Source organism: Mytilus edulis, chromosome 2 (genome assembly GCF_963676685.1).
Source record: "Mytilus edulis chromosome 2, xbMytEdul2.2, whole genome shotgun sequence".
In the NCBI taxonomy this organism is placed as follows: domain Eukaryota; kingdom Metazoa; phylum Mollusca; class Bivalvia; order Mytilida; family Mytilidae; genus Mytilus; species Mytilus edulis.
Window position 1 is genome coordinate 56,849,436 of NC_092345.1, and position 21,315 is coordinate 56,870,750.

Here is a 21,315-nt window from a genome sequence, read left to right on the forward strand (position 1 = left end):
AAGTGTCAGTCCTGAAAAACGATTGTTGATGCCATGGAGCCGGTGAATAACTATGACAACCTAAATTATGAACCCATTTAGTGCATGTTAGATGCATGATTTTTTGTAATAGTTGTTAGTGACTTTAAACGAGTTGTCAATAAACTACGATTCCTTGCAGATCTGTTCGTTGTCTTTTTGTTGTTGGGATGTACAAGTACCCAGCCACGTCCACTTGCATTTTTGTCCATCTGATGAGTTAAGCCTTTTTCAACTGATTTTTATAGTTCGTTCTTATGGTGTACTATTATACCACTGCCCCAACTAACATGTTTAACCCCGTCACATTATGTATGTATGTATGTGCCTGTCCCAAGTCAGGAGCCTGTAATTCAGTTGTTGTCGTTTGTTTATATCACACATTTGTTTTTCGTTCATTTTTTTTTTATATAGATAAGGTCGTTTGTTTTCTCGTGAATTGCCTAACCGATTGTCATTTCGGGGCCTTTTATAGCTGACTATGCGGTATAGACTTTGCTCATTGTTGAAGGCCGTACGGTGACCTATAATTGATAATTACTGTGTTATTTTGGACTCTTGTGGTGAGTTGTCATATTGGCAATCATACCATATCTTCTTTTTTATACCTACTAGTTCGAATAACTATCACGTCTTGACAGGCTTTACATCGTCAAAGCAAGCATCTAGAATAGCCTTCCCAGACGTCATAATTATTTGGACTAGAAACCTCCCTGCTATGAGGCCGAGATACTAATGGCACAAAATTATTGGAATGCTCACCAATCGCCTTCGGGCACTGAGCCGACTGTGCGAGGGCTGTATAGCCAGTCAAGGTCGTTAAACACTTCCATTTGTTGATACTGAGAGACTCCCACACATTTTTTTGTGGTTTAATAAAATACATGTATATCATTGTGTGATGTGTGATTAATGTATAAAGTAAAGTGTTGAACAACCATGTAGGCGGAGTAAACACATAGACTGACAGAAAAGATATGAGTCTCCATATTCATTTGCGCACAACAAGTCCGGTGCCACAAATTTTCACCATCATTTAAGACCTTATAGTGCATCAAACAGTTCCGAAAGGGAAAATGTCTACATTTAATGAATAACAACCAAATATCTACTTGGAGAAGAAAACAACAAGCTTAAAACACGCTTCAATTGGACACCTTTCCATGAAAAATGCTTGTTTTCAAGTTGGGGTACCACATTGGTGGAAACCATTTAAAATAAATCGTAGCTTCCCATGAATATATGACTAGATATACATAGACAATAACTGTTTAGTGTCTTTAAATATCAGCTGTATTTGTACGAGGCTAGGAAACAAGGTGTATGCGAGCTTTTAGCGAGCTACTACACCTGTTTCGAGCCGAGTACAAATACAGCTGATATTTAAAGACACTAAACAGTTATTGTCTTTATCCTGCAATTAATTCTGTATATTGTTTGTGTTTTGAAAGACACAAACAACTATCATATTTCGCATTTTTTTTCCGATTTGTAATCCCTTGAGGCCCGCGTAGTAATATCAAAATCACACATTACGCTGAAGACGGGTTCGCAAAAAAGAATCTCGAATGGTCAATAATAATACATCGCTTAAGGTAAATAATTATCTATTTTTACATAACAACTAATTTCAACAGTAAAAACAAATAACAAAACATTGTCAAATGTGAGACAGAAGTGTACGACTTGTCCTACGCTTCAGACTTGACATTCACGAAACATGCATGCTGAAACTGACATGGTTGATTTTGTAACACAATCATACACATTCAAGTTTTGAAATCGACAATTGTCATCGTCATTGGAATGCACCTGGAATACACATTCTGAGGTCACACAGGTTCAAACAATACTCAGTCCGGCAGTGGGCGGAGCTTTAAAGCGATATCTGTATAGTATACAGATACAGCATAGCGATATCTGTAGGGCTGTATCTGTATAGAAGAACACCCAATTGCAGGATAAAGCAAAATAAATAATTTTCCCATTCCGTGACATCAAGCTTATTTGTAAATATCAATTCTACTTTAATACAAATTGAAAGAAATAACCACTTACGCCAAATGTTGTCACCTGAAAACACGATAAGTCCGTTGCCGAACCCGATTAGTGCGGAAACGCCGGAAAAAAAAACTCCGATAAGTCCGTTACCATTCTACACCGTGTATGTGTGTGTGTCACTGTGTGTATGGTTTTTTTTTAGGGGGGGTTCCTTACGGTGTGTTTATGTTGGTTTTAATTATAGGTACTTAAGTCTGTCTATGATTTTTTTCTTGTTTGTGAAGTAAAAAACATATGTATACTAGAAGAAGATATAGATATAGCATGTATATATTTACTATTCACTATTAATTCCTAGTTAACCGCTATCCACAGCTCAGTTTCATGGAAAATTTATCCGCCTTTTACACTACAGACACTAGATCAGTGGATATAGACAATAACTGTTTAGTGTCTTTAAATATCAGCTGTATTTGTACGAGGCTAGGAAACAAGGTGTATGCGAGCTTTTAGCGAGCTACTACACCTGTTTCGAGCCGAGTACAAATACAGCTGATATTTAAAGACACTAAACAGTTATTGTCTTTATCCTGCAATTAATTCTGTATATTGTTTGTGTTTTGAAAGACACAAACAACTATCATATTTCGCATTTTTTTTCCGATTTGTAATCCCTTGAGGCCCGCGTAGTAATATCAAAATCACACATTACGCTGAAGACGGGTTCGCAAAAAAGAATCTCGAATGGTCAATAATAATACATCGCTTAAGGTAAATAATTATCTATTTTTACATAACAACTAATTTCAACAGTAAAAACAAATAACAAAACATTGTCAAATGTGAGACAGAAGTGTACGACTTGTCCTACGCTTCAGACTTGACATTCACGAAACATGCATGCTGAAACTGACATGGTTGATTTTGTAACACAATCATACACATTCAAGTTTTGAAATCGACAATTGTCATCGTCATTGGAATGCACCTGGAATACACATTCTGAGGTCACACAGGTTCAAACAATACTCAGTCCGGCAGTGGGCGGAGCTTTAAAGCGATATCTGTATAGTATACAGATACAGCATAGCGATATCTGTAGGGCTGTATCTGTATAGAAGAACACCCAATTGCAGGATAAAGCAAAATAAATAATTTTCCCATTCCGTGACATCAAGCTTATTTGTAAATATCAATTCTACTTTAATACAAATTGAAAGAAATAACCACTTACGCCAAATGTTGTCACCTGAAAACACGATAAGTCCGTTGCCGAACCCGATTAGTGCGGAAACGCCGGAAAAAAAAACTCCGATAAGTCCGTTACCATTCTACACCGTGTATGTGTGTGTGTCACTGTGTGTATGGTTTTTTTTTAGGGGGGGTTCCTTACGGTGTGTTTATGTTGGTTTTAATTATAGGTACTTAAGTCTGTCTATGATTTTTTTCTTGTTTGTGAAGTAAAAAACATATGTATACTAGAAGAAGATATAGATATAGCATGTATATATTTACTATTCACTATTAATTCCTAGTTAACCGCTATCCACAGCTCAGTTTCATGGAAAATTTATCCGCCTTTTACACTACAGACACTAGATCAGTGGATATAGACAATAACTGTTTAGTGTCTTTAAATATCAGCTGTATTTGTACGAGGCTAGGAAACAAGGTGTATGCGAGCTTTTAGCGAGCTACTACACCTGTTTCGAGCCGAGTACAAATACAGCTGATATTTAAAGACACTAAACAGTTATTGTCTTTATCCTGCAATTAATTCTGTATATTGTTTGTGTTTTGAAAGACACAAACAACTATCATATTTCGCATTTTTTTTCCGATTTGTAATCCCTTGAGGCCCGCGTAGTAATATCAAAATCACACATTACGCTGAAGACGGGTTCGCAAAAAAGAATCTCGAATGGTCAATAATAATACATCGCTTAAGGTAAATAATTATCTATTTTTACATAACAACTAATTTCAACAGTAAAAACAAATAACAAAACATTGTCAAATGTGAGACAGAAGTGTACGACTTGTCCTACGCTTCAGACTTGACATTCACGAAACATGCATGCTGAAACTGACATGGTTGATTTTGTAACACAATCATACACATTCAAGTTTTGAAATCGACAATTGTCATCGTCATTGGAATGCACCTGGAATACACATTCTGAGGTCACACAGGTTCAAACAATACTCAGTCCGGCAGTGGGCGGAGCTTTAAAGCGATATCTGTATAGTATACAGATACAGCATAGCGATATCTGTAGGGCTGTATCTGTATAGAAGAACACCCAATTGCAGGATAAATACTTTAAATAGTACATGTATAAAAGATAACGAAAAAACAAGAGCAAACAAATAGAAAAAACAGTAATACCACACCGAAAAATGCCAGAAATTCTGAAAGCAATCTAGCTCAATGTGTTAGCTCCTAACCACTGCTAGCTGTTTCTCAAAGCAGATCATGAGCGGAAGGGTTAAGCACTTACAATTATGCTATGTACACTTTGCCAACTTATGTTTGCCTGTTGTTGTTTTTTTGTTTTTCTTGAGTAATTTGTGGTAACGAAATCTTTGACTTTCAAATGATTTTCCGCTTTCATTGATATATAAACAGATGAAAACTCGAACAACACTTTAGCCCGTGACATCGGAGTATCGAACGAGTTGGAAAATATGCACATCGCAAGTAGGGGCCAAAGGAACATCGCCGGACCAAAAAAATGAAAAATGACAATAGGGAACGAAAAATCGTCTTTTTTGCGGTAAATTTTAGTATAGAGTTTCCCGTCCGAAACTGATATATCAAAATAAAAAATTACAACTATTGTGTTTCTATAAGATGTGTTTACAAGTCCATTTTGGATTCATATTATAAAAATTAAAATTACAGATAAAAGTTAGACGTTTAGATGGGCAACCATGACAATCGAATGAAGTGGGTGTTTTTGTTTCGATCATTTATTTATTGTGTTCATCTCGTATAAACTATAGGCGTATACGGTAATGGGATGCAAGTCTGCACAATAAAAATTTAAAGAAGAGCAAAAATAACTGTTTATACATATGTATAAATGTATACAAATATGGTAATCTTCTATCTACATTGTTTTAGTGACAATTTCAATGTCACATATTAAACTACCTTTTCTAAGTTCAACGATGCATATCTGATTAAAATTAATGTGTAAATATACCTCTGAACCCGTTGAAATATACACATACATGTAGCTTAATTTATCTATAAGAAATAACGCGTTTTGTGATCAAATATGTTACCGACTTATATATTTTATTTATGGATATTTACACAAAATTTTTTGAGCGTTTTTACTTTATTAGTTCCACGAAGTTGCCGAGACATTGTTACCACGTCAAACGGTACTGACGGCGAGTACGTAATTTTTCTGAAGAATAATGTCGGTATTACCGTGTTTTGTAAAGGTAAGCCCTTTTATTCATAACATAATGTCATTATTTTCCTATTACGTAAATTGGGAATATTTTACAAATGCAGTGCCAGTTCTAACAACACTGACGCATACTGTGGAATTAAAAGATTCTTTTTATGACATCGTATAATAATAGCACCTTCTAAAGGGTCTGTGGGTGATAATTGGAAGACAAAATTTCTGCCCCTATCACATTTTCCAGTCTAAATTTCCTACCCTTTGTCCCAAGGACCCAACCTAAACCCTTGCAGAACCTACATATTTCATAACTGGTTAATTTGTTTCCATTCATGCATAATATGAATGAAATTTTTCTCGGCTGGATGTTTTAGCAAACGAACAATCAATCTATTAAACTATAGCCCTATATATAGCTTGCTGTTTGGTGTGAGCCAAGGCTCCGTGTTGCAGACCGTACTTTTACCTATAAATGTTTACTTTTACAAATTGTGACTTGGATGGAGAGTTGTCTCATTGGAAATCATACCACATCTTCTTATATAATCTATATAGCAGCATGCCATTTTAATGCTTACATTTGGTAAAGTTTCGTTACTATGCAGTAAAACAATTATTATAGAAGATCTCAATAAATCTAAACGATGTGGTGACATGCATTTCTATTTATACAAAGTGCATTGAACTGTGTGGTCAACTAATATTCAGAAAAACGTGCGGTGAAAATTCGATCCTCGAACGCAATCGTCCTGCTAAGTTACTGCAAACAATATTTAAACTGTTGCTGTCACTTCATAGTTCGTTGCAAGTAAAACGAATAGTTAAATAACATAGTAAATACTTAATATTCAAATGTGGCAATTAAAGTCTGTCAAAATAGAAAACATAGAGGGATTGTGAAACCACAAAATACGTACATACGGTGACTAATGTACAATAATAGTGAAAAACACTAAATTTTGTGGACAGTTTTAATATGTACTATTTTTTTTCTTCCAATAAATGAAGACGGAAGACTTCTTTACACTGCATACATGAATAATATTCAGATTGGTATAAAATGATTTCATATGCATGTGTTAGTCATTTTCATACCTCTCCTTCCACAGTGTCATGTACCATGTACTGACTAAACAGGAGTAGCATGCGTACTTTTAAAGTGGCGGATCCAGAAATTTTCATAAGAGGGGCCCACTGACCCACTGACTGCCTGCCCCCCCAAAAAAAAACCCTTTCTGTCCTTACATGTATATAGGTATACACTGCTAAAAGTTAAAATGTTTTGAATTGATGGGTATTTATCTCCTACCCTTACGATAGTGACCTTTGTATTGTCAATTATCAAACTGCATGCATGTTTGTGTATCATTCGTTGGTCCATGTCCGAAAATGTGTATACGACACCAGGAATAGATTACCTTAGATGTATTTGGCAAAACTTTTCCGAATGCGTGTCCTTCAATGCCCTTCTCCTTAAGTTCGTATACGTTATTTGGATTTTTAATTTTTTGATTTGAGTGTCACTGACGAGTCTGTTGTAGTCTGGCCGGTACAAAATTAAAAGCCTGAAATCTTTGATGAGTTACTCATTATCTACTATTTTAATGAGGTTAATAAATTTCTTTTTTCGAGGCAATTTTTTTTTTTTTGTGTATCCTGCTCAAAATGTTCCCATACTTTGAAAAGCAAAAGAACGTAAACGATAATAGTTGAACACATTTAGTTGCCAAATTAGATTTCATTAGAGCGGATCACGACCCATCAGTAAGATGAGATTAGAAAATTATATTTGAATACGGAATTTATAATACAATATACAACATATTCAAGCTCGAGAGAGCTCTTGACCGAATACAAAAACATATAAATAATATTAAAAACAACAATAACAACATGCATTATATACACAAAACTTGGCATTTATACATGAAAGGTTTGGTTTAACATGTCTAAGTAAATTTGAAATATGATAAAAGTGTATCTACTATAAAAATTGGAATAAGCATATAAGATGAAAATCGTGATAAAAAGAAAGCCATGAATTAGCTCTAAGAAGTAAATTATATATGAGCTACTGTAAACATAATGAACAAGAATGTGTCCAAAGTACACGGATGCCACACTCGCACTATTTTCTATGTTCAATAGACCGTGAAATAGGGATATAACCTCTAATTTGGCATTAAAATTAGAAAGATCGTATCATAGGGAACATGTGTACTAAGTTTCAAGTTGATTGAAATTCAACTTCATCAAAACTTACCTTGACTAAAAACTTTAGCATGAAGCGGGACAGACGGGCGGACGGACAAACGCACAGACTGACTGACGGACGAACGAAGGGGCGCACAGACCATAAAAAATAATGCCCCTCTACTATGGTAGGTGGGGCATAGAAATCGAAAATTAAAGATCTGTGTAATAATTAAAACTAAAAAAAAGATGCCCAAGCATTAAACTGTAACAAAAGCGTCTGCATTAAGTAAAGGATTTATAACGCCAGACGCGCGTTTCATCCTCATAAGACTCATCAGTGACAATCAAATCAAAAAAGTAAAAAGTTGAAGAGCATTGAGAAACCAAAATTTCAAGAAGTTATGCCAAATACGGCTACGGTTATCTATGCCTGGGATGGACCAACATAACCAGATTTAAAAAAAAAAGCTATCTGCTGTCTGAATTTAAGGGGGTTCGCGGGTCTAAATCATTTATATAGGAATTCTCTATATTTTTCTATAAATGAACTTTATCTTATAGTTAACAGAAAAATAAAATAAAAAAGTGGGGTCACCGTTCATTTGCGCTCACAATCTGCCTTCGAAAGAAGCATACATTTTTGTAAAGTTGGATTTTTTCTGTTGAAGTAATAGGAGAAATAAAGGTAATATCGAAAAAAAAAGAAAGAAATTTATTACAGAAATCGCTCAAATTTTACAATAATTTAGTTTAAGTACAGCTTATATGGAAATTATATTAAAATATAGGTCACCGATGAGTTAAAAAAGATATTTCAATTTTAAAGCCAAAAAATGGCATTTTTCCTCCAAAGGGAGATAATTTGGAACTTTTTCAATGATGTATACATTTCAAAAGTCATCTGGGGCCAACACGAATTGTTTGTTTTGAATGATTTTTGTACCATATGATAAGTAACAACTACAAAAGGTAACGAATAAAATTTGAAATGAAAAACAAATGTTTATTTTTTTTCTGAAATTTTTATACCCTCGAGCCTCCTTAAAACGTTCTCTCTGTTTTCTGTGTGTCATGAATGCAGTTTGGTTCATTATACGTTGTTCTTCTAATCATGAGTCGCTTTACTAGTTTCTTTGTTTGTTTTATTATTTATTTATTTTTTATCATTATTGTTTTCCTCCTTTTTAGGTATGCAACCAGGTAGCACACCACAAGAATATCTGACTTTGCCGACTGGCAGAAGTAATAACTTTGCATATTATTATGAAAATATCGGTAAGTGAGATTCTTGTCATTTCTTTTAAATACATGTAGTGATGAGCACTGTACTGTGTAAGCAAGTGGTTTCAATGGATAGGATTTATAGAATAGAAAAAGGGACAATACTTCCGAAAATGGCCAAGCAAATCATTGAAAGTTAACATATAAAATCGAGAATGCATGGAAATGGGGAATGTGTCAAAGAGACAACAACCCGACCATAGAAAAAACAACAGCAGAAGGTCACCAACAGGTCTTATATATACACGTGTATTAACATAGAAGTATAATGCAAAGGGAAACTCAGGTTTCCATTACTTCGTTTTTCGTCTTTCTTGGTGTTCCCGGCTGTGTTTTATAAACCAATTTTCTCTCTTTTGACACTTTCGTATTCCACTGTTACATTACTACACACCAAATGAAACCCCAAAAATATGAGAAAATATAAGAAAGAAGATGTGGTATGATTGCCAATGAGACAACTATCCACAAAAGACCAAAATGACACACAAATTAACAACTATAGTTCACCGTACGGCCTTCAACAATGAGCAAAGCCCATACCGCATAGTCAGCTATAAAAGGTCACATTTTTACCTACGAAATACATGAAAAGGTATACATTTTTGAAATCTAAATTATATAAAAAGGGTGCGGTAACAGAAGCCCAGCGACACTCCCTATCAATTAAGTATCGAAGTGTTACCCTACCACCCACACCCCGAGTGTATAAGTTAACACCAGAGACATTTAGTCACTGGTCTTGGGAGGGCGAGTTGTATAGAGCATATACACCCTGACAATTTGGTCGGCCAAAAATAAAAATCTCTTGTTTTCACGATACATGCAGAGACATATAATATGATTGTATAATATACTTGTATCAGAGACATATATACACGTATGTCTCTTGTACGTGTATTTTAATTTTTCTTGAATTACCAATGGTCTACTGAAAAATGTTTGTCTCGCTCCGCTCGTCATTGTATATTAATCGATATTTACCCTTTTAAATATCCTAGACAAACACTGACACTGATATCAGCAGAACATGTCTTACTATGAGTTATAAGTGGGTCCTTGCATTGGTGGAACCAAGGGGGTGGGATCCGTGGATTGGAACCCCCTTTTTTGGACGGTCAATGCATTTGAATGGGAGCATATAGTTGGAACACCCCCTTTTACTCTGAGTTGGGAACCCTCCCTTTTTAAAATGGCTGGATCCGCCCAAGCCTAAGGCCTTGGCCGTACTAAGGGTGTTTAAGATAAGATAAGATATTTTTTTTTTCCAATTAAAGGGCCCATGAAGAGAAAAGTAATTTTTTTACAATGATTTTTATAATTGACACAATAATGTTGATATAAATACCCACAGCCAGAACATGGCCACACACATATTGAAATTACTATTTTACTAACAACCTTTAGTGAGCTCTTCCCTTGAAATCGTGATTTACAACGTTTCTTTCCCTTTCCGGCAATGGGACCATGCACATCTCCCACGCAGTGACCAGTGACACCGTCATCTTCGCTATCCAAAGGTTATGATCAAGTCCCCATTCTCTCCTACAGAAATGTATGTCTAAAACTAGGTTTAACTAAAACATGTCTCATTGGCAATCATACCACGTCTTCTTTTTTTTTATATCTAAATATAGGCCCTTGATGTTAACAAGTTTTACAACTTCTTTTCTTCGTATAAGCTTCCTCTGTTAGGAACACCCCTCTATTGAGGGTAATGTGGATAAAAAAAAACTAATATCCCCGAGTAACCAGTAATGACGTACCTAAGGTTGTTTTTGTCTCTGCATGTAATCTACCATTTAAAAGAATTAGAAAAACGGAATGGAATATAAGATTGATAACTTGTTAATAATATATTTCAATCATTAAACAGTTGATATTTGAAACAGTAATAGCAATAAAAATCATGTTAGCTAACCTTTGTCATTACAAACGGACTGTCAACTAATGATGGGTACCAGTAATGAGGGGTCTAAAAAGGGGGATATCTGCATGGAAGAACACGAAATAAACTCGCTATTTCAGGATGATCGAATTATTAAAAATTTCTTGCAAATGGATCTTTTTACTGATTTCACGGTGAATAACAAACCTTATTCACGGCTGCACATGAAATAAAAATGGCAAAACACGTTTCAAGAAAATAACCCTTTACCACCCTCAGTAATGACACACTGTAAACAAACCAGTAAAAACCACTTGCACATACCTGATAAGTGAAAAATTGCTTCAACCCAGATTCTTTAATGTTAACAATGTTCAACAAATTCAATTTTATTAACAGCTTTTGACATTTTCATTCACTTTAATGATGATGATGATAGTAACACAAAATTTGTAATCAATTGTAACCTCAGTGGCGGATCCAGGGGGAGGGTTTAGGGGGTTGGAAGCCCCCTTTTTTTTGGACTATCAATGCATTTGAATGGGAGCATATAGTTGGAACCCCCCTTTTTTAAAATGGCTGGATCCGCCCCTGAACCAATATTTTTCATGATTCATTTTTTTAACATAAATCAGGCTGTTAGTATTCTTGTTTGAATTATTTTACATTGTCATTTCGGGGCCTTTTATAGCTGACTATGCAGTATAGGCTTTGCTCATTGTTGAAGGCCTTACGGTGACCTATAGTTGTTTATTTCTGTGTCATTTGGTCTGAGACCACAATTATTTCATAGTGCATTTCTTTTAGAACATAAATGAAAATTAAAATAATCCCACCTGCGCTTTCTCAATGAAATTTTTACAGCATGTTGTACTACTTTTGGGACAAATTATATCAAATTTCTACATTTGAAAATGCCTGTACCAAGTCAGGAATATGACAGTTCTTGTCCATTCGTTTTTTATGCGTTTTGTTATTTGATTTTGCCATGTGATTATGGACTTTCCCCAATTGATCTTCCTCTAAGTTCAGTATTTTTGTGATTTTACTTTTTATAGAAAATTTCATCGGCTTTAACCCAAAATATGGACAATTTTATGTTTAGGGTGTCTTGAAATCTTTTGACAGCTTCCGAAGTACTAATTTTTAACCTTTTTCAGCTGGACCAAATCACTACTTTCCTTTAAAATTCTGGACCCAAACTTTTTTACAGTGTAATTCCCTAAAAATTAGCCAAATCCATCTAAGGTAATCTTTTAACCTTGTTCTTCATTCTGGTTTCTTCAGCATTCATACCACAACTCCTTATTTTTATATTTTCTATGAAGGTAGATTATGCATGAGCATACATTTATTTGGGGCCGGGGAGCAGGGGTGCTGTTCTGTTTGTCTGTTGTCTTGTCACATGCCACTTATATATTTCCAATCATGTCTTTTTCAGGAAAATCTACAGACTGTTCTATGTTATATCCTCTAACATCCTATAAACTAGGTGGGAAGTCTGAGTACAGTAAAATCAGGATAAAAAATCTCGATTCATTGACTATACAGTCAAATGATTATTCTTTCTCAACGCAGCTCAACCATACAACTGGAAAGGAGTAAGTGAATCCTTTTACTGATTATCTTACATTACACTGGTAAAAGCTAAGACCAGAAAAAGTTTGTTTAATTTTATACGGTATGTTCAGATTTTTGTAACCTTGAAAGGAAAATTAATTACAGTAACAGATAAATTTCACATTAGAAGATGCATCCACCAGCAAGGTTTACATTTGTCAGATCATAACATACTGTGGATTCATTATTATTTGTTGGAATTTATTTTTGTGGATTCTGTTTCGAACAGGGAAACCACAAATTTAATGTTGAATGAATTAAAAGTTTGTAAGGGTTCCACGAAACCCAGTGTCTCGCCTACTTTTGCTGTTAATTGCAGGCTCAACAAAAATGAGGAAAAAATCAATAAAAATATTCTTCTTGATACTATCTTTTGATTGTAAGAAGCTTCTGTTTAAGTTTGGTAAAAATCAAGGATAGTTTATGAACCTTATATATGTTTTAAAAACTTTAACTTTGAGACTGTATGTTAAATGTTAACTTGAATAAAAACTTAAATCCATTTATGGGCCATTTCAAAAAAAATGATGCCTTTCCTTTAAACCTTTGTCCGTCTCTTGTATGATACTATATCTGTAATGTTTTTAGGTCAGATAATGTATTATGATTAGTTGGTCCTAACTACCAAAGATAATAGCAGTATGTGCTCTGTTTAAAAAATATTGTCCAAAATTGTACCTCAAAATGTCAGGAGTGTAATGCTTTTAGTGTGACATTTAGAAGAGAGCATGTCCATTCATTGATGATATAGAATAAATAAGGGCAGATACAATACCAAACAATATCTTTCATCCAACTATTATATCTTGACTATGATTTCTTGTTCAATTCTTCCATATATTTACATTTTTATGAGCCTCATAAGGTAAGTCAAATAAGTTTGTGTAAAAAAAAAAAATGTTAGTAAATGTCAATATGCTGCCAGAAAATGTCTTTGTAGGTGAAATAACATGTTTCTGTACATCTTGCACAGTTTATTTGTTTTGTTTAGTATCATAGCTTGGCACAGGTGCATCCAGTTGACCCTGAAGTTCTACTACTAGATTATTATGGTTACAATAAGAGGACTACCCAGGTCTGTCAGGAGTGTAACAACTGGGTTAAGATGTATTTTTTTTAGAAACAATGTTGTTATAGTTGTTGTTTTTTCTTGAATTTCAGTGAACATTACCTGTTACAGTTTATCAGTAACAAACATGCCATTATTATGGCCTTCATTGCTTTTGTATGCTCAATACTTCAAAGTCAGGAGTGTAACACAAAAAAATGCCTTATTTCAATCTTATTAGCAAAGGTAAGTTATTGGAAGAAAAACAAGCTGACAATTATTATAAAATGACATTACTACACCTCAGCTTAACACAGAATACAAGTATACATCATTACTTTTGAAATTTTTGAACTAAAATTGCAATTGAACTAGCTTGTTTAAATGTGTTACAGTCCTTACATACAAGTATTGAGCATAAACAAGCAATAAAGGCCATAATAATGGCATGTTTGTTACTGAAAATATGCAACAGATGGTGTTCACACTCAAATTCCAGAAAAGAAAACCAATAATAACAACATTGTTTCTATAAAGAATAACATGAATGTTACACTTAAACATTTTAAAGCGTTACACTCCTGACATTTTTGGGTACATTTTTGGACAATTTTTAATATACAGAGCACATACTGCTACCATCTTTGGTAGTACGAACAAACTTATCATAATACATTATCTGACATAAAAACAGCATATATATAGTATCAAACAAGAGACTGAACAAGGTTTAAAGGAAAGCCATCTTTTTTTTAAATAGACAATTAGCAAAATTTGTAAATATGTAAGAAGTATATAATTTTTTTTAACCTGTTCTTAATTTGCACTAAAATAATATGTGAAATATAAACACTCTACATGATTTCAGGTCAGTTTCAGGTTAAAATATGGTAGCAATAAATTATGGTCAGGAGTGTAACATTTGTTAGATAAGCTACATCAGAAACTTGTCAGGAGTGTAACATTTGTTACACTCCTGACAAGTTTCTGATGTAGCTTATCTATAACAAAATTCAACATGATTCTTTATTAAAATAATTGTAACATCTTTACAATGTACATTTTTGTAATGAGAAAGCCGATATGTCTTGTAAAAGTGATTTTTCTGCACACTATTCACCAAAGATTCTTAAAAATTAAAGTGTAATTCTCATTAAACATGTTAAAAGTTTGCTCTTTGCTCAGAAATTAAAAAAATATGTAATCAAATATCTAATAAATTTATTTATTTGTGAGATTGTAAATTTAAAATAGATATCATTACTGATTTTCTAAACATTCCATTAAAAAACAGTCTTACAGTTACTGAAAAAATATGTCAGGAGTGTAACAAAAGGATAAAAAACACATGTTTGTATTTTTTAAATGAAGAAAACTTAAAATTGGCTGAAACAATTGTTGTGAAATTTTCAGAGGATGTAATTAGATCATATATATATGTTTGCTTCCTTATACTTTTTATATAAAATTAAAGCTTTTGCAAAGAGATATAAAAATTTTTGAAATAAGATATTAAAGAATACACTAAAAATTGGTGAAATTTACATATTTAAAAAAAAAACTGTTTATAAGTAAAAAAAATTGCAGGAAAATCATTTAGTACCTTTATTGCAACAAACAAAAAAATTACATTAATATTTATATTCTTATTTATGTTTGTCAGTTGATATTATTATTTTGTTGTTTCCTTTGAAAAGTGGATGAATTCTTATGAGTAAAATGTTGTTAAAATTTTTGTTTTTATTATTTTGCATTAACCCTTGGTAGTTTTGTAAACTTGAATGTCTCTGGATTAAAGAAAAATGATAGAAAAAAGATTAGCAATGACTTAATTTTTTACCATGTTTGTCACACTTTGGCATCATTTTTGTCGAGCCTTCGACTTTAGTCGAAAAAGCGAGACTAAGCGATCCTACATTCCGTCGGCGTCGGTGTCGTCGTCGTCGGCGGCGTCCACAAATATTCACTCTGTGGTTAAAGTTTTTGACATTTTAATAACTTTCTTAAACTATACTGAATTTCTACCAAACTTGGAGAGAAGCTTGTTTATGATCATAAGAAAGTATCCAGAAGTAAATTTTGTAAAAATAAAATTCCATTTTTTCCGTATTTTACTTATAAATGGACTTAGTTTTTCTGCAAGGAAACATTACATTCACTCTGTGGTTAAAGTTTTTAAAATTTTTAATAACTTTCATAAACTATCCTTGATTTGTACCAAACTTGGACAGAAGCTTGTTTATGATCATAAGATAGTATCAAGAAGAAAATTTTGTAAAAATAAATTTCCACTTTTCCGTATTTTACTTATAAATGGACTTAGTTTTTCTGCGAGGAAACATTACATTCACTCTGTGGTTAAAGTTTTTAAAATTTTGATAACTTTCATAAACCATCCTTGATTTGTACCAAACTTGGACAGAAGCTTGTTTATGATCATAAGATAGTATCAAGAAGAAAATTTTGTAAAAATAAATTTCCACTTTTCTGTATTTTACTTATAAATGGACTTAGTTTTTTTGCCAGAAACAAAACATTCACTCTGTGGTTTAAGTTTTTAAAATTTTTATAATGTTCTTAAACTATCCTGGATTTCTACCAAACTTAGACAAAAGCTTGTTTTTGATCATAAGATATTATTCAGAAGTAAATTTTGTAAAAAAAAAATTCACTTTTTCCGTATTTTACTTATAAATGGACTTAGTTTTTCTTCCAGTTAACATTACATACAGTCTGCAGTTAAAGTTTATAAAACATTTATTAGATTCATAAACTATCCTGGATTTTTTACCAAACTTGGAAGCTTCTTTCAATCAAAAGACAGTATCGAGAGGGAAATTTTTATTGATGTTTTTCCTCATTTTTGTTGAGTCTGTGATTAACAGCAAACGTAGGCGAGACACTGGGTTCCGTGGAACCCTTATGAATTTTTTTTGAAATAGCCCATATAAGTAAAATACGGATAAACAGGTATAAAATTTTAACAAAATTTCATTTTAGATATTAGCTTTTGATCATAAACAAGTTTCTTTCCAAGTTTGGTACAAATTTAGGATAGTTTAAGAAAGTTATTAAAATATTAAAAACTTAACTACAGAGTGAATATTTGTGGAAGCCCATGACCACGACGCCAACGGAATGCAGGATCGCTATGTCTCGCTTTTTAGAATAAAATCGAGGCTCGACAAAAATGTTCTGTAGGAATATATGCTAACTAATGAGCTAAACCATGGATTCAAATGTCCACAAATATGCAAGTTTTTCCTCAGTCAAGGAACATTGGAGATAGGTTGGGAATGTGATAAACTGTTCAATCTTATAGATTTCCTTCTGTTCTACAAATAAAGAATAACATCAGAATTGTTGTGGTGGGAGTTTCTATGATTTCACCTTCCCAATTGTGAACTTTCCATTTCTATATTACAACATCTAACAGTGCCTGCATATAGAGTATATATCTCCTAGTTGATACAATATTTCAGGACTTGTATTTCCTATCATGATTTACTTGATAGACCATTGCTGCTCACAAGGAATTATCATACCAAGAGTTCCTAGTGGTGAAGTGGAAAACATCCCTTGGTTAGTTTTACAAACACAATCAACAAGTTTGTTGATCGTACAGTAATGAAATATCCATTTCACAGGTGATAGCAGATATGTTTCTAATGGTGGAACTACAATCCTGTACCCTTTCTTGAATGTGACCTACCAATTAAAAATTTTCACAGGATGTGTACTAACATGACCATCTGTTTACCACTTCAGGAGCACCTGAGATCAACTCTAGTTTTTTGTGGGGTTCATGTTGTTCAGTTGTTAGTTTTCTATGTTGTGTTTTGTGTACTATTTCGTATGTTGGTCTTTTTCTTTTTTAGTAATGGTGGTGTCAGTGTATTTTTGACTTGTAAGTTTGAGTGTCCCTCTGGTATCATTTGCCTCTCTTTTTCAGACTCACTTCTGCAATTGTAATCTTTAAACAAGAATCATAAGATAGAGTTTGGTATAATGACAGTGTCAACTTTAACTCATCTTATTGAGTCAAAGCAAATTTGAAAAAATTACATTGACATTTTAATAATTCCAGTGCTTTGCAATATTAACTAACTTTTTAACTTAGGCCATAAATCTAATTTCTGATTTTTTTGGTACCTTTTTTTGCTTGGTCCATTCTTGCACCAAAGTACACCTGAACCTTTATAGTGTGTCAGGTTTGATTAATTAGCTTAATTACCTTTCCATTGTAAACACAGTACATGTAATTCAAGGTTTAGCAATTCTTGGTTGTTTTTTAAAATTTGGTGCAAATATATTTTTTATAAGTGTACTTTTAGAAAATCAAGGCAGATATAATTCCTAAAATTTATCAGTTTTTATTAAATACCTTTCTGTTACAGAATGTAACTTAATTACCAGTAATTAAATTTAAGATGGTTTACATTAGTTTTGGTAAAACTATTTTAAAGATAAATCAATAACTTGAAACATACATGTAACTGAAAATTATACAATTGTATACATAACTAATTAGGTACATATATTGCCCTCCAGTTTTTCATACTTATTATTGAACTATTTAATCACAGAAATCAAACATGTACTACCACTTTATTTATGTAGACTGATATGACATTTACGGTTATCATTAATTATACAATGTATAATGTATGCAGACCAAATATAACTGTGTTAAGTGCATTTGTAGTAAAATAAAATATACATATGAATGTATATTGACGTGGAAGAATAGTGATTTAAATAAATTTTTTCCCAGTTACATAATTAGCCCTCAAACTTTTGTACATTTGTATTTGATCTTGAGCATCAATGAGACATTAATTATCTAATTTAACAATGTAAATAAAGAGATGTGATATGATTGCCAATAAGGTACAAGGTAATTATCCACCATAGTCCAAATGGTGTAGATGTAAGCATCTGCAGAGGTGGATTTGGGTGGGGTGCAGGGTACCCTGACCCCCTTTTTGTTGGGAAAATTTGGTTGATTGTATAGGGAATCACTGAAGCATGACTGGAGTGGGCCCTTCTAAGTTAGTGTTCCCCTTATGAAAATTTCTAGATCTGTCACTTATCTATAGGTCACTGTACAACCTTCAACTATGATCAAAATCAATATAGTATAGTCGGCTATAAAAGACCTCAACATCAAAAAATGTGAAACGATTCAAAGTATAATTTAAACTGTTAAATGGCCTTAATTTATTTATAAGAAAACAATTAAGGAAAACCAAATATGACAGACAGTAACCAAATGCAAAAACTAATTGTAAAACATAAAATTACAGGATCCCAATTTGGGACAGGTACCTGAAAAGGTGGCAGAGTTAATATGTATGTGAACGCTGTGACCTCTTTTGACCAATAACACAACATAAAAACAAACTGTAAATAAAGAGATGTGATATGATTGCCAATAAGGTACAAGGTAATTATCCACCATATGTAATCATACGTTTTTTGATTGAGTTAAGTCTGCCAATTGATATTTTATCGTATGTTTTTCTATGTTGTGATGTTATGCTATTGTTTCAGAAAAAAGGGAGAAGGTTTGGATCCATTAAAACGTTTAATCCCGCTGCAAATGTTTGCACCTGTCCTAAGTCAGGAATCTGATGTACAGTAGTTGTCGTTTGTTTATGTAATATATACGTGTTTCTCGTTTCTCGTTTTGTTTATATAGATTAGACCGTTGGTTTTCCCGTTTGAATGGTTTTATACTAGTAATTTTGGGGCCCTTTATAGCTTGTTGTTCGGTGTGAGCCAAGGCTCCGTGTTGAAGGCCATACTTTAACCTATAATGGTTTACTTTTTAAATTGTTATTTGGATGGAGAATTGTCTCATTGGCACTCACACCACATCTTCCTTTATCTATGTAAAAATCAGTTTGAAATGTCTTGAAAAAAAAACCCAACTAACATGACAAAAGACATATAGTACCAATCTTTGATTACTCACAGTTGCATCTAATAAGTAACTCATATTTCTCACAGACTAAAGTATTAATCAGTACAAATCAGACTGATTTAGTATGAAAAGAATGAACTTGGACCATGCCAAATTATAATAATATCAACAGGATATAGGACCCTTTAGTTTGCATAATTGTATATAGCAATACATTTTAGTTATGTTTTATTGATTTATCAAAAACAAAGTCACTGTTAATATGTTAGTACATGTACCTTATAAAAATCAGTCAATTCAAATGATAAGTTATATTTTTAAAATATTAAAACTACAATACAAAAAATCATGGTGTTGGAAAAAAAAAAATACTTTGAATTACAGAACATGGTCTTTATATAAACTAAATTTCTCTCCTTTGATTAGGAAAATATTTGTTAAATTCTTTTTAATATTTATTTTTTTATTTAGCATTTCATTGATGTTGAATTTAGTGTGATGGACATCATTTTGAAATCTCTTGTAGTTATGGAACAGCTGGAGACAAATACAGTAGTTCTACAAATTGTCCTCCTAGAGGCATTTTTAAAATTGATCTCAGGCTCACACCCTTTGTTGTGTCTCCAAAGGTTAAGTGGACATGGAGTGGATCTTATCCAAATTCCAAAGCTACAGGAACACCAGTTATATCAAATACAAGTAAGATTTTTATACTACTCCTACCATTGAGGAAGTGCATTATGTTTTCTGGTCTATAATTCATCTGTTTTTCTGTCAGTTGTCAGGTTAAAGAACGTGTTACGGTTGTTTACCATAAAATTGTGGTCACATCAATTTCAACACATGTTAATCTGCATGTTCATTATGATGTAAAAAATGAGGGTTTTGAGTAGTTTCACAGTTCACTGAACAGAAAAAAATAAAGTGTCAGTAGCACAGGATGATGTCATATGGACACATATTCTTGTTTATTTATATTTTACAATACACTGATCCAGAATTTTTAAAATAATGGGGTAGGCGGTCAGGGTGTGAGGGGGCAAAATAGGCAATGATAAGATAAAGACCGGGGGGTTACTGACTATCTTTTTGGGTATAACCTTTTTGAGTATAACTGCCAACAAACAGCACTTGCCAAATCATACCCTGTTCTAACCAGAAAACATTGAAAAACATACCCCGTTCTAAAACATACTGACTGTTCTAGACACGCTCAGAAAATGTATACCCTGTTCTAAACCATACAAAACAGATGCTCTTCTAGACCTGGGTTCTAGACTGTATCTTAAACAGTTAAATAAGCGATCCTGTTCGAGACAAATACTTTGTTTAAAAAAAGACCCTTGTCTCACCAGCAGGGCATGAAAAAGTGACTCTGTTTTAACCAGCAGGACATGAAAAAGGGACCCTGTTCTAACCAGCAGGGCATGAAAAAGCGACTCTGTTTTGCGGCACACTCATACCCCTAAAAATATAATAAGTAACCCCCTGGGATAAGGCATATTTAACATCTATGTATTAATGATATAGATAGCTCTATAAGCCCCTCCCCTATGATACATGTACAAGGTTAGCAGTTCAGCCTCTAACTTTTTATTGCTCATTCAGAGACCCACTTGTTGGTCTGAAATATTGACTCTTCTATATTGTAACTTTAATTCAAGCATACATTTGCCTGATTCCAAATATTTACAAACCAAAAGTAATACTCATTTACTTGAATCATTACATACTAAGATAATATGTTTTATTATTATTTTTTCAGCTTATATTGGATGCTTTATTGACAAAGATGACAGAATGCTACCAGCTCAGTATTTATATAACATCCACATGACTGTAGATATGTGTATACAACATTGTAGAAGTCGAGGATTTGCCTATTCTGGTGTGCAGGTATGATGTTGTTTATCTG

At 33.1% G+C, this 21,315-nt stretch overlaps 1 protein-coding gene across 1 annotated transcript in view; it reads left to right on the forward strand.

Annotated features, from left to right (window-relative positions):
- The first annotated feature begins 5,225 nt into the window (after positions 1-5,225).
- LOC139512483 (uncharacterized) overlaps positions 5,226-21,315 on the forward strand; it is a 90,096-nt gene continuing 74,006 nt past the window's right edge. Inside the window, exons 1-5 of the mRNA XM_071300116.1 lie at positions 5,226-5,475; positions 8,826-8,912; positions 12,248-12,407; positions 19,927-20,099; positions 21,166-21,296. Coding sequence (XP_071156217.1) covers positions 5,304-5,475; positions 8,826-8,912; positions 12,248-12,407; positions 19,927-20,099; positions 21,166-21,296 — 723 coding nt within the window. The 5' untranslated portion in view covers positions 5,226-5,303. The remainder of the gene's footprint in view (positions 5,476-8,825; positions 8,913-12,247; positions 12,408-19,926; positions 20,100-21,165; positions 21,297-21,315) is intronic.